Source organism: Heteronotia binoei, chromosome 6 (genome assembly GCF_032191835.1).
Source record: "Heteronotia binoei isolate CCM8104 ecotype False Entrance Well chromosome 6, APGP_CSIRO_Hbin_v1, whole genome shotgun sequence".
Taxonomy (NCBI): domain Eukaryota; kingdom Metazoa; phylum Chordata; class Lepidosauria; order Squamata; family Gekkonidae; genus Heteronotia; species Heteronotia binoei.
In genome coordinates this window covers 137,473,489-137,488,034 of record NC_083228.1, presented here as the reverse complement: position 1 = coordinate 137,488,034, position 14,546 = coordinate 137,473,489, and the positions used below count along the sequence as shown (strand labels likewise).

Here is a 14,546-nt window from a genome sequence, read left to right as displayed (position 1 = left end):
TAGGAAGAACTTTCTGACCGTTAGAGTTAGAGTGGTTCCTCAGTGGAACAGGCTTCCTCGGGAGGTGGTGGGCTCTCCTTCCTTGGAGCTTTTTCAACAGAGGCTGGATGGCCATCTGACTGCAATGAAGATCCTGTGAATTTAGGGGGAGGTGTTTGTGAGTTTCCTGCATTGTGTAGGGGGTTGGACTAGATGACCCTGGAGGTCCCTTCCAAATCTATGATTCTATGATACTAAAAATGTAATACTATCATTTATTATCATTACGATGTTGGGATTCATGTTCCTGAAGTATATTGAATGTGTAGGGCTGAGTGTGAAGGACAGGCTCATTTGTGGGCACAGTAGATTCTCATTGTGTTCTAACCCACCCTGTGTTCTAACCCACCATGTTCTAACCCACCCTGAGCCTGCTTGCATGAGAAGGTGGGCTAAACATTTCACAAACAAATACATTTCCTTGTCATGCATTGTGGACTTTTTCAGATTCTCATTTCCCTCACTTGCAAACTCCTGTTTCTTTCTTTCTTTCTTTTTTTTTTGAGGGGGGGTGTTTCTGTTAAATACATGTTTTTCTCCCTCTAGTGGTCAATTCAATATTACACCACTTCCACTATGTCCAGCATAAAAACTTGCAATCTGCAGGGAGATATACCAGGCATACAGCTGCATGCAGGGCTGGCGCTAAGGGATCTGCTGCTAGAGGCAGACCCCTGCGCCATGCCCCCCCTCCAGCTCCCTTATGTCTTTTTTTTGCGCGCACATAGTGCATGCGACTATGACATCACTAAAAGTGACATCATCATAAGGGGGACTAGAGAGCCGCAGGCGGCGCACGAGAGTGCTGCCACGCAGCCACTTCCCCCCTGCACTACACTGCATGGCACATAAAGCCTCCAAAGAGCGTAGTTTTTAAAAGACAACTGGCCACTTTCAGATTGAAAGTGGCCGAGCAGCGTCTTCATGGAAAGGTGCCGCTTGGCCGCTTTCAACCCAAAGGTGGCCAGCCACCTTTAAAACACCATTCTCTTGAGCACCAGGCGCATTGTTTCTGCTTGCTAAGGGGCTGGAAGATTTCTTCAACCCCTCAGCAAGCAGAAATGAGGCAGCACTTTCAGTCCCGGGCTGTTGTTTCTGCTTGCTAAAGGGCTGGAAGTTTTCTCCAACCCCTCAGGAAGCAGAAACAACATGCCCCCAAAGAGCCGGCACCTGAGGCAACTGCTGAATGTTGGCTAATGGACGCACCGGCTCTGGCTGCATGATATAAAATTGACCACTAGTGGGAGCAAAACACATGTGGAACAGGAAACCCCAGCCAAAGAAGCAGGAACTTACAAGTCTAGAAAATAAGAATGCAGAAAAGACCCATGAGTCTATTGTTCTATGTTCAGCTGTTAAGCCCGGTCTATAGCGTGTAGATAGTTAGAGGGGAAATGAAAAGAGCACATCACTTTACCTTTTTACAGGCATTTATTCAGTTACAGGGTGATTAAATGGTAAAGAAAAATGTATGCACTTTCTCAAGTGTACTTATCCAAGCAAACGCTGTCAGGTGGCCAAGCTAATTGGTAACTGGTCATTTAGAGGCTGGAGTTCTGGTAGCTCACGTGCAGCTTCTGATCTTGCCCTGTTGATCTCCATTTAAGTGGGGACTTACCATTACTCTTATGGCATGTTCTTGAATCCCATTGGAAATAATGGGAGCCAGGAATGCCAATTAACTTTCATGAGCTCAGTTGAGCTGCATTACAGCTCAAGAACAGTTGCAAAGAAAACATGGAATGGAGTTTTCATTACAATCTTTGGGTCCAGATACACTACTCTGGGATTGGAATGACAGGCCCCAGAGCAAAATGACAGCCCCTGGAGGTAGCAGGAGAGTTCTGGGATGGGAATAAAAGATTCCAGAGCGGAATGACAGCCTCTAGGACAGGGATGGGGAACCTCCATTCCGCGGGCCATTTATGGCCTGCAAGATCCCTTGGCCTGGCTGGCGGGGATCGCTGGGCCAGGCCACACTGTGGGCCACTTCCCCAAGGCCAGCTGGCTGGCAGGGATCGCTGGGTCAGACTGGCCAGCGGGGATCGCTGGGCCGGGCTGGCCAGCGGGGATCGCTGGGCTGGGCTGTGCTGTGCAACAGCCTCTGCAGGGCCAGCTGGCAAGCGGAAGTCACTGGGCTGTGCTGTGCTGTGTGGCAGCCTCCCCGGGGCTGGCTAGTGGGGGTCATGGGGCCCAACGATGCTGTATAGCAGCCTCCCTAGGGCCTGGTGTGCCAACCAGGATCGCTGCAGGGCATGGAGAATCACTGTGGCATTTCAAGTAAGTTTCCACCTCATTTCTTTATTTCCCTTTCTTTCTATTTCTTCCCCCTTTTTATTTCCCTTTCTTCCCCCCAATTCTTTATTTCCTTTTATTTCCCTCTCTTCCCCCCATTTCTTCCCCTTTCTTCCCCCATTTTCCTTTTTCTCATTTCTTCCCCACATTTCTTTATTTTCTTTTCCCCCTCCCAATTCTTTATTTCCCTTTATTTCCATTTCTTCTCCTTTCTTCCCCATTTCTTTATTTTCTTTCCCCCCATTTCTTCCCCCCATTTCTTTATTTCCCTTTCTTCCCCCTCATTTCTTTATTTCTCTCTCTCTCTGGAGCCTGAGTGGTGGGTGTTGTGAAGGATGGCTGATGGGGTATGTGGGTGCCTTTGGTCTGGTGGGAGCAGCTGCAGTTTCTGCATGAAGGGAGGAAGGGAGGGAGGAGTGGCAGGGGTTGGGGGTGGGAACCAGCTACCACCAGTTCAACTTACACTTGATTATCCCAGATGGTGTGGCCTAATATGCTAATATTAGGGGGTGTGGCCTAATATGCCAACGAGTTCTTGCTGGTCCGCGAATGATGTTATAAATTTCTAAATGGCCCTTGGCAGTAAAAAAAAAAGGTTCCCCACCCCTGCTCGAGGGGTAGCAGGAGTTTTCTGGGATGACAGTCCTCAGAGCGGAATGACAGTCACTACAGATAGCAAGAGTGTTCTGAGACTGGAATGACAGGCCCCAGTGCAGAATGACAGCCCCTGGAAGTAGCAGAAGGGTTCTGGAACTGGAATGACAGGCCCCAGGGTGGAATGACAGTCCCTGGAAGCAGCAAGGCATTAGTGGGCCCTGACAGAAGGCTTGGGTTCTCGCAGCTTCTCCACCTCAGAGCCTGGCAGAAACAGCTGAGAGCTATTGTAGAAGGAGAAGAAGAGCTGATATTTATACTTCACTTTTCTCTACCATAAGGAGTCTCAAGTGACTTAAAATCTTCTTCCCCTCTTCTCCCCACAACAGGTACCTTGTGAAGTAGGCGGGGCTGAGGGCACTGAGAGAACTGGGACTGACAAAAGCAGGGCTTTTTTTGTAGCAGAAACTCCTTTGCATATTAGGCTACACCCCCTCTGATGTCGCCAATCCTCCAAGAGCTCTTCTTAGAGGGCTTAATGTAAGCTCTTGGAGTTCCTGCTACAAAAAATGCCCTGGAATGTACTTCATGTGGAGGAGTGGGGAATCAAACCCAGTTCTTCAGATCAGAGCACACTGCTCTTAACCACTACACCACACTGGCTCGCCCCACAACAGTCACCTTGGGACTGAGAGACTTCTGAAGGAACTGTGACTGGCCCCAGGTTGCCCAGCAAGTGGGAAATCAAACCTGGTTCTCTAGATTAGAGTCTACACCTCTTAATCACTATATCATGCTGACTCTCTACTGTTCAGATTGTTCTGTCTCCAAAAATTTTCAGTCACCATTTACTGAACAGTACTTTGGAAGAACAGCAAAAGGCTTAAAATTCATTATAAACTCTGTTCTACTGTTCCCTCTGACAATAACAGAACAAGAGGGACCCCAATTCTACCTACAATGAAGAGAACTTGGTGCAGTGCATTGTAGACCTGTTCGCTGCAGGCACAGAAACGACGACCACGACACTTAACTGGGCATTGCTCATGATGGCAAATTATCCAGATGTTCAAGGTAAGAAATTGTTGCCACCAACTCCAGGTGAAGTAGTCAAAAGCAAAAGCTACCATGAAGTCCAGCCTCTGTCCAAAATCACAGAAAATTAGTCCAGAATAAAGAAATAATTTGTATATTATTTATACATACATCCGTATAAGCCGATTGTCTTTGATAGTATTCAAAGGGTGTAACTTTGTTTAGCATGGCACTGCTAGGATCCTTCACTCATTTCCTGCAGCTCTGCTGACATTCAGTATTCAGGAAAGGCATTATGAGGAATAATTTTATTTGCAATTAACGGGATTTTCTGCATTCTTATTTTCCTTGCTTGTGAAGTTCTTGTTGCTTTGGGGGGTTTTCCCCTGAATCTGCATGTGTTTTGCTCCCTCTAGTGGCCAATTCAATATTACACAAGTTTATGTTTGGCATAAAAACCTGCAATTTAAATCTGCAAAGAGAGAGATGCTGGACATAAAATGGTATAATATCAAATTGACCTCTAGAGAGAGCAAAACTTATATGGAACAACACCCCCCCCCCCAACAGGAACACATGAGCAAGGAAAATGAGCATCTGGGAAAACCCATTGTTTCTCAAAATTTGCCCAGCAGAGTGTCCCAAATAAAGCTTTGGTTTTATTTCCCTTAGAAAAAGTCCAGAAGGAGATAGATGACATTTTTGGTTCCTCAGCAATGTTTTCCTACCAAGATCGGAAGAAAGTGCCCTACACCAATGCTGTGATTCATGAGATCCAGCGTTTCAAATATATCTTATTGTTTGGAGTCCCCAGACAATGTTCAAAGGATGTGAACCTGTTTGGTTTTTTCATTCCAAAGGTAACGGAAGAGTTTTATTTCCTTATAATTTGCCTTTCTTGATTAGAACAACCAGTGAGCGATGTAATAGGACTAGAATTTAGAGAATTGGAACAATAAACTTTCTAAGGCAAAGTATGCTATAAAGAATACAGATAGTAGATGACCATGTAGTAATAAATGCAGTAAAAACAGATCGTATCTAATCACTGAAGCAGACTATAAAGGTGCCCTCTTGGGCTGTTCTGTTCTGCTACAATAAGAACATGATTACTATAATAAAACTAGAACCTCTAGAACAGAGATACCCAATGCTCACCGAGTGTTTTGAGGAAGTGAGCATGTCCAAGTAGGGCTTTTACTCAGTAAGGCTTCTGACAGGCTGTACAGTTATTTTTGAATGTTATTTGGCCACAGCTGCCACCCCAGCACAAAGATCTTCACTGTGTTACTGAAATTAAGTTCTGGCGATTATTTTGTGGCTAGCTCTGCATCCTGTGGCAGCCATTTTGTGGCTGAGCCTACTATGCTGTGTCAGAATTTCAAATGTGCTTGCAAGCTCAAAATGGTTGAAGGATCATAGAGTTGGAAGGAACATCCAGGGTCCTCAATCCCTGCACAATGCAGAAAATTCACTTCCAAATGTATTTTTTCACTTCCAAACAAAGAAATGGAAGCTGTAAAAGGTAAGAAGGACTCCTGTAAGTGGTGGAAAGCTAGTCCAAGTGAGATTAATAAAAGGGAACACAGGCTGTGGCAAATCAAATACAAGACTGTGATCAGGCAGGCAAAAAGGAATTATGAGGAGCATATTGCAAAAAAACCAAGACCAACAATAAAAATTTCTTCAAATATATTAGAAGCAGGAAACCAGCCAGGGAGGCAGTGGGGCCCTTGGATGACCAAGGGGTAAAAGGATTACTGAAGGAGGATAGGGAAATGGCTGAGAAGCTGAATGCATTTTTTGCCTCCGTCTTCACTATGGAAGATGAGAAATATTTGCCTGCTCCAAAACCACTTATTTTGGAAGGGGTGTTGAAAGACCTGAGTCAGATTGAGGTGACAAGAGAAGAGGTCCTACAACTGATAGACAAATTAAAAACTAATAAGTCACCGGGTCCGGATGGCATACATCAAAGAGTTCTGAAAGAACTCAAAGTTGAACTAGTGGATCTTCTGACAAAAATCTGTAATCTTTCATTGAAATCTGCCTCCGTTCCTGAGGACTGGAAGGTAGCAAATGTCACCCCCATCTTTAAAAAGGGTTCCAGAGGAGATCCGGGAAATTACAGGCCAGTCAGTCTGACTTCAATACCGGGAAAGTTGGTAGAAACCATTATCATTGACAGAATGAGTAGGCACATTGATGAACACAAGTAATTGAGGAAGACTCAGCATGGGTTCTGTAAGGGAAGATCTTGCCTCACTAAACTGTTGCATTTCTTTGAGGAGGTGAACAAACATGTGGACAAAGGAGACCCAATAGATGTTGTTTACCTTGACTTCCAGAAAGCTTTTGATAAACTTCCTCATCAAAGGCTCCTTAGTAAGCTCGAGAGTCATGGAGTAAAAGGACAGGTCCTCTTGTGGATCAAAAACTGGCTAATTAATAGGAAGCAGAAAGTGAGTATAAATGGGCAGTCTTCGCAGTGGAGGACGGTAAACAGTGGGGTGCCGCAGGCTCAGTACTGGGTCCCATGCTCTTTAACTTGTTCATAAATGATTTGGAGTTGGGAGTAAGCAGTGAAGTGGCCAAATTTGCAGATGACACTAAATTGTTCAGGGTGGTGAGAACCAGAGAGGATTGTGAGGAACTCCAAAGGGATCTGTTGAGGCTGGGTGAGTGGGCGTCAGCGTGGCAGATGAGGATCAATGTGGCCAAGTGCAAAGTAATGCACATTGGGGCCAAGAATCCCAGCTACAAATACAAGTTGATGGGGTGTGAACTGGCAGAGACTGACCAAGAGAGAGATCTTGGGGTCGTGGTAGAGAACTCACTGAAAATGTCAAGACAGTGTGCGATTGCAATAAAAAAGGCCAACGCCATTCTGGGAATTATTAGGAAGGGAATTGAAAACAAATCAGCCAGTATCATAATGCCCCTGTATAAATTGATGGTACAGTCTCATGTGGAATACTGTGTACAATTCTGGTCACCGCACCTCAGAAAGGATATTATAGCATTGGAAAAAGTGCAGAATAGAGCAAATAGAATGAGTCAAGGTTTGGAACACTTTCCCTATGAAGAAAGGTTAAAATGCTTGGGGCACTTTAGCTTGGAGAAACATCGACTGCGGGGTGACATGATAGAGGTTTATAAGATTATTCATGGGATGGAGAAAGTAGAGAAAGAAGTACTTTTCTCCCATTCTCACAATACAAGAACTTGTGGGCATTCGATTAAATTGCTGAGCAGTCGGGTTAAAATGGATAAAAGGAAGTACTTCTTCACCCAAAGGGTGATTAACATGTGGAATTCACTGCCACAGGAGGTGGTGGCAGCTACAAGCATAGCCAGCTTCAAGAGGGGGTTAGATAAAAATATGGAGCAGAGGTCCATCAATGGCTATTAGCCACAGTGTGTGTGTGTATATGTAAAAAAAAATTATACAGGGGCATTATGATACTGGCTGATTTGTTATCAATTCCCTTCCTAATAATTCCCAGCATGGCATTGGCATTTTTTATTGCAATCGCACACTGTCTTGACATTTTCAGTGAGTTCTCTACCACGACCCCAAGATCTCTCTCTTGGTCAGTCTCTGCCAGTTCACACCCCATCAACCTACCGTCCTTTACTGTGAAGACTGCCCATTTATACTCACTCTCTGCTTCCTATTAATTAGCCAGTTTTTGATCCACAAGAGGACCTGTCCTTTTACTCCATGACTCTTGAGCTTACTAAGGAGCCTTTGATGAGGAACTTTATCAAAAGCTTTCTGGAAATATGGTCTAAGACAGCATAGGGCACATCAGTTTGCAGTTTCCTCTCAAGTGTTGGGTATTTTTTCAATTTCACTTTTACAAAACAAAGGGTGCAGCCAGACGTACCATTAGTGGCGACACAGCTCTGTCTCGCTGACAGATTAAATGTGTTCGTTCAGATGTCCACATCTGGCAATCGATCGTCATCCGGGGTCATCCAGGCTTGCTACGCCTGAATTGCGCATTAATTTGACACCACAGAAAGTCCGGCCCTTTTTTCAAAACAGTGGCACAAGATCAGCTTTTTGTTGTTTGGACAGCTCACGCGCGATACTGCCTCCCACCTTCTTTTTTTTTTTTTTTAAAGCCCCAGTAGACATGCGCATTGCCAGATCATCTGGGAATCTGAGGTGATGCTTCTGCTTCTCCAATCAACACAGGATCGGAGGGGGGGGGGGAACGTTATCCCACTATTCAGAACAGGAAAAAAAATCTTTTTTTTTCAATGTGGAGGATTTCCAGATATCATTGTCACTGCCAATTTCTAGGAAATTAATTCCTGGCAGTTTTCTGGTTTGAATCCGCAATGATAATTCCGGAAATTTCCCCCCTTCCCCCCCCTGCCTCTGAAGCATTGTTTGATTTCCCACCTCCAAACAGTAGGGTGCATGTTCAATGGAACCCCCCCCCCCTCCCAGAAACCAACATCTGATCACGTATGCTCCAAGAAAAGAGCATGATAGTTTTGGATGTGTGATCACTCAACAACAGAATGAGTCGCATTCTTGGATGCTCGTCTGAACAGCCCTGCATCGAATCAATATTCAGCTGTTGAAATTTGAGCGCTGCACACCCGCTTTTAATGTGAGGTGTGGCCGCACCCAAAGTCATTTATAACTTTTACATTCCACAAAAGTGGCAAATATGGCATTTTTATATGCTAAGTAAGCTATAAAGGAAGTTATAATGTTACTGATGTAACTAACATGAATTTGAGCAGACTTCAGGCGATGGTGGAAGACAGGAGGGCCTGGTGTGACTTTGTTCATGGGGTTGCAAAGAGTTGGGCTCGACTGTGTTACTGAACAACAACAAAAAGGTAATAAAGAATGGACTTGATGTTAAAGCAGTAAATAGGTTTACTTAGGCTACATCGGACAGCAAGTATAATACGTATTTCAGTTTCTCCCCTCCCAATTGTCATCCCCCCCCTCCCCACTGGCTTCAAAATTTCTGCAAATTTTACATCTCTAGTCCCCAGCCAAACTGAGCTGCTGTATACCTGAGAACCAAGTTCCCAGCACAGAAAATGCACCATATGTCTGACCACCAGGAGTCACCCGTAGTGGATATTGGGAAAATATGAAGAAAATATAATATATAGTATTGTGCTTAAAGAAGAGCCCTGTGGCGCAGAGTGGTACAGCGGCAGTCGGAACCCTCTGCTCATGACCTGAGTTCGATCCCAGCAGAAGTTGGTTCAGGTAGCCGGCTCAAGGTTGACTCAGCCTTCCATCCTTCCGAGGTCGGTCAAATGAATCCCCAGCTTGCTGGGGGAAAGTGTAGAGGACCGGGGAAGGCAATGGCAAACCACCCCATCAAAAGTCTGCTGTGAAAACGTTGTGAAAGCAACGGTACCCCAGAGTCGAAAATGACTGGTGCTTGCACAGGGGACTACCTTTACGTTTTTTTTTTTTACAATTTTTTTTTTCTTTATTATGCACCAAAGTGAAAACCACAAAAACATAAACAGCAAAAAATAAAATAAAAATAGAACTAAGAAAAAACACATAAAGGAAAACACATAAACAGACAATACACAATCTTCACATCCAATACATTATCCAAGTGTAATCCAACCTCCCTCCACCATACAGACATACTCCCAATCATCCCGGGAGTGTTCAGAGATTTTCCTTTATGTTTCTATTATTCCAATGTTAGTCCTTTACTTTTTACCCAACAATATACTGGATCCCAAGTCTCTTTACACTTTTGCATATTGCCATCATGTAACCTTGTGGTCATTAAGTCTAACTCTGCAGCTTCTATGAGTTTAACAATAAATTCTTCCCTGGTAGGTATTTTGGGCATCTTCCAGTATTTGGCGTATAGTATTCTCGCAACAGTAACAATATACATTAACACTTTTATTATTTTGGGTGGTAAGTTCTCTCTACAAATGTTTAGAAGATATAATTCTGGTGAGTAGTGTAGATTAATTTTTAGAATTTTTTGGGTCCAGGTGTTAATCAAGGCCCAGTACTTCTTGGCATGCTCACATTGCCACCAAATGTGAAACAATGACCCTTTGGTCTTTTTGCACTTCCAACATTTGTTGGAATAGCTGGGGTAGATTTTAGCTAGACGATCTGGTGTCAGATACCAACGATACATCATTTTGTACAGGTTTTCCTTGAAAATAGCAGACTTAGTTAACTTTAGATTTCGTTTCCATATTTTCTCCCAGTCTTCTAAGTCAATGTTAAAACCGAAATCTCTTAGCCATTTTATCCAAGATTCTTTTACTATTTCCCCTTGCATTTTATCTCGAAGTACCCACTCATAAATTTTTGAGATTAATTTCTGATCTGTCTGGATAATTTGGTCAAGATCATTTAATTTCTTGGGAAAACCTCTTCCTTTATCTCTTTGGTATTGTTATTGGATTTGACATTTTAGCCACCAATCTGATTGGACCATTCCTTCTAATTGCAGATTATTTTGTCTGTCTAACAAATTTTGATAACAAATTGGGTTATTCCAGTCATATAGATTGGGATGGGTATAGGCCTCTACTGGTGACAGCCATAGTGGAGTATAGGAATAAAATTTTCTAATTTTATTTATTTATTTATTTATTGCTTTACATTTATATCCCGCCCTCTCTGCAAGCGAACTCAGGGCGGCTTACAAAATCATAAAAACAATCAATTCCATAAAACATATAAAACCATATTTCACTTATCAATTTAAAACTATTTGCGCTGTCTCAATCCAGTCTGGCGGTATTGGGTTCTGACTATGATCGCCAGCTTCTGTAGGATGTCCGGTGGCAGCCCATTTTCAGTCAACCAGAAAAGCCTGTCTAAACAGTTCGGTCTTACAGGCCCTGCGGAACGCCGACAAATCCCGCAGGGCCCTTATAGCTTCTGGGAGGGTGTTCCAAAGTTCTGGTGCTGCCACCGAGAAAGCCCTGGATCTTGTTGCGCATAGCCTGGCTTCTTTTGGGCCAGGGGCAGACAGCAGATTTTTTGTCCCTGATCGCAGTGCTCTCTGGGGGATATATGGGGAAAGGCGGTCCCGTAGATAGGCAGGTCCCTGACCATCTAAATTCCATCCAAATTCTAAAAAGAGACTTTCTTATCTCATGTCTCCAAAACAAACTATTTTGTGGAGGGTTTTGGTACCAAAGATATCCATGCCATCCTTTCCCCAAACCTGCTCCCTCAATAGCCAATTGTAACAATGTTGACAGGATTAGCTTGCTGTCTCTTTAACTCAGAAGCTAAATCATTGCCCAATAAAAGCATCAGTAAAGAGGGTAAACTCCTTTGAAAACTCTGGAGTTCTCAATACTGGCATCAGTGGTCAGAACCACTTTCAGATGTTCATACGCTTTTTGACACTCTGCATTCCAGATTACTGGATCAGGGTTCTTCTTCTTGGTGCACTCACATAGCGGTGCTGCTATCGTGCTAAACTCAGGTATAAACCTCCTGTAGTATTCTACTACGCCCAAGAACGCTCGAATTTGTTTCTTGGTTTGGGGTCTAGGCCACTCATGTATGGCTTGCACCTTCCCCCAATCTGCTTTGATCTTACCTCCTCCTAGCACATGCCCTAAATACTTAACCTCAGCCATGGCTAGTTGACACTTAGATGCTTTGATGGTGAGACCCGCATCTTTCACTCGCTGTAACACAATGGCCACATGCTGCAAATGTTCCTTCCATGTAGCACTGAAAATAGCAATATCGTCAATATATGCAAGCGCAAATTCTTTCAGTCCTACTAGCATCTTATCAATTACTCTCTGGATTGAGGCTCCAGTCTCTTCGGGGGTGTGGGTTCGAATCCCACCGCTGCCACCAATTATAGCAGCGCCCGCCTCAAGGCCTCACTGGATCTCTATATTTCAGTCTCTTCGGGGTATTTTTACTTGTTTCTTTGATGGGACCACAGCAGCTTTGTTTGCTCTTCCCACAAAATATAGGCTCACGAGAACTTTAACTTAAACCACAGATTTATTGTAACAAAAAGTCTTAACTGGGGATATGGGAGATATTTACACAGGCTTATACGTTTGTTCTGTTGTTTCAGGCTTTTCAATCACTTTTATTTTCTTGAGTCTTTCACAGTTACACGGTTCACAGTTTCCCTTCAACTCACTCTCCACCTCTAGCCAAGGTCTGGCCTCTTGGGATTGATGTGTCTAGTCTCACCCCTCGATTGGAGTCTCTCCTCTCAGCCCTTCTTGGTGTCTCAGACCCACATCCACTCCCTCAACCTCCTCACTAGATCTTTAGAGTAGTTTCCTGGTGTCTGTGACCATTCCGGTCTTAACTGACTCACACACACCCAGCCCTCTTGGCTGGTTTTGTCCAGCTGGCAGTCTCTGGAAGACTTCCCCGTCTCCGTCTCCAGCTTCTTCACAGGATCAGCTGCCCTCTCAGCCCTTCTGGCAGGCTCGAACTGACCCTCTCAGTCTCTGTCAGGCCCCAACACTGACAGACCCCTCTGACAGGCCACAACTCTGTCAAAGATTGACTGACCGAATCCCTGCCTCAGCAGTTTCTCTCCCTCAACTACTTTTTTTTCCCTCCCTGAGAGCTCCGAGCACTTTGCCCCCACCCTCAGGTCACCTGACGCAGCCCTGTGCGTCTTCAGTTTATGCTTAACCCATTGCTTTCCGTCACACCAATATTCTTTTATTTTTCAATGTAAACCATTCTATTAACCATACAATCCGACTAGCCTTATGATACAGATTCCATTCTGGCAGGGCGAGTCCACCTCTAAGTTTACTATCCTGGAGTACTTTAAGTCTGATTCTTGGCTTTTTATTCTGCCAGATAAACGATGAAATTATTTTATTGATCTGTTGGAAGAAGGATTCCGGGAGTATGATAGGAATCATCTGGAAAAGGAATAGTATCCTTGGCAACACATTCATTTTTATAGTTGCAATCCTACCCAAAAGTGAGATATGCAGATCTTTCCATCTGATTAAATCTTCTCGGATTTCTTTTACTAATTTCTCATAGTTATCCCGATACAGATCTTTAAGTTAATTGGTCATTTGAATTCCTAAATATCTTACTTTTTCCCCATATGCAAATCCCGATTTGACTTCGAATTGATTGATTCGTTCTTTATTCATATTTTTTGTGAAGAATTTAGTTTTCTGCACATTAATCTTGAGTCCAGATACTTGTCCATATTGTTTAAATATTTCTTTCAATTGTTCAATAGAAGAATTTGGGTCTTCCAAAATACACAGCAAATCATCTGCAAAAGCTTGAATCTTTAACTCCTCTCCCCTAACTTTAGTACCTTTTATTCTGTCATCGTCTCTTATTCTTTTTGTTAAAAATTCTAATGTTAGTATGAATAGAAGTGGCGATAAGGGGCATCCTTGTCTTGTACCCTGTGCTATTGCAATCGAGTCTGTTTTGGTATTGTTAAAATTGATCCTTGCGCTTTGTTCCGTATAGATGGTTTCTACCAATCTACAAAAATTTTCACCACAGCCCACTGCCTCTAACGATTTCAGAATAAAGCTCCAGTTAACATAAGAACATAAGAGAAGCTATGTTGGATCAGGCCAACGGCCCATCAAGTCCAACACTGTGTCACACAGTGGCAAAAATGTTATATACACACATACACTGTGGCTAATAGCCACTGATGGACCTGTGCTCCATATTTTTATCTAAACCCCTCTTGAAGGTGGCTATACTTGTGGCCGCCACCACCTCCTGTGGCAGTGAATTCCACATGTTAATCACCCTTTGGGTGAAGAAGTACTTCCTTTTATCCGTTTTAACCTGTCTGCTCAGCAATTTCATCGAATGCCCACGAGTTCTTGTATTGTGAGAAAGAGAGAAAAGTACTTCTTTCTCTACTTTCTCCATTCCATGCATTATCTTGTAAACCTCTATCATGTCACCCCGCAGTCGACGTTTCTCCAAGCTAAAGAGTCCCAAGCGTTTCAACCTTTCTTCATAGGGAAAGTGCTCCAGCCCTTTAATCATTCTAGTTGCCCTTCTCTGCACCTTCTCTAATGCTATAATATCCTTTTTGAGGTGCGGCGACCAGAATTAGGAAGGGAATTGAAAACAAATCAGCCAGTATCATAATGCCCCTGTATAAACCGTTGACATTAACTGATGTTATTTGTAGTCCCGTCTTGGTATTCATTTTAAAAGGTCTATACTATCTGGTATTATTCTCTGGTCTTTCTTGATTTGCATCCTTGTCCTTACTCCTCCTTTTCTCGACTTCTGTGTGGTTTCTTCCTCGGATTTATTCAGACAATCTTCTTCTTGTTCTTCCCCCGTTTCAGATTCACGACTACTTGGGTCTACAAATTGGTCCCAAAAATTGGTCCCCCCCCCAAAAAAAAACTTTTCCAGAGAGGTTATATTATGTCTTCTAGTTTGATAGATGAAAAAAATTCCTTCCGGAATTAGCCATCTGAACTGTACTGAATGCTTCATCAACCAAGTTGTCAGTTTACGATATTTAAACCTACGCTGACGCACTTCCCAGGGCATGTCTTTCAATACCTTAATGTTCACTTCCTTCCACTTCAGC

General features: G+C 43.5%; 1 protein-coding gene across 1 annotated transcript in view; it reads left to right on the top strand.

The window, feature by feature from the left end:
• LOC132574456 (cytochrome P450 2J2-like) overlaps positions 1-14,546 on the top strand; it is a 45,296-nt gene that overhangs the window by 17,912 nt on the left and 12,838 nt on the right. The window contains exons 6-7 of the mRNA XM_060242811.1: positions 3,861-4,002; positions 4,636-4,823. Of these exons, the coding sequence (XP_060098794.1) occupies positions 3,861-4,002; positions 4,636-4,823 (330 nt within the window). The remainder of the gene's footprint in view (positions 1-3,860; positions 4,003-4,635; positions 4,824-14,546) is intronic.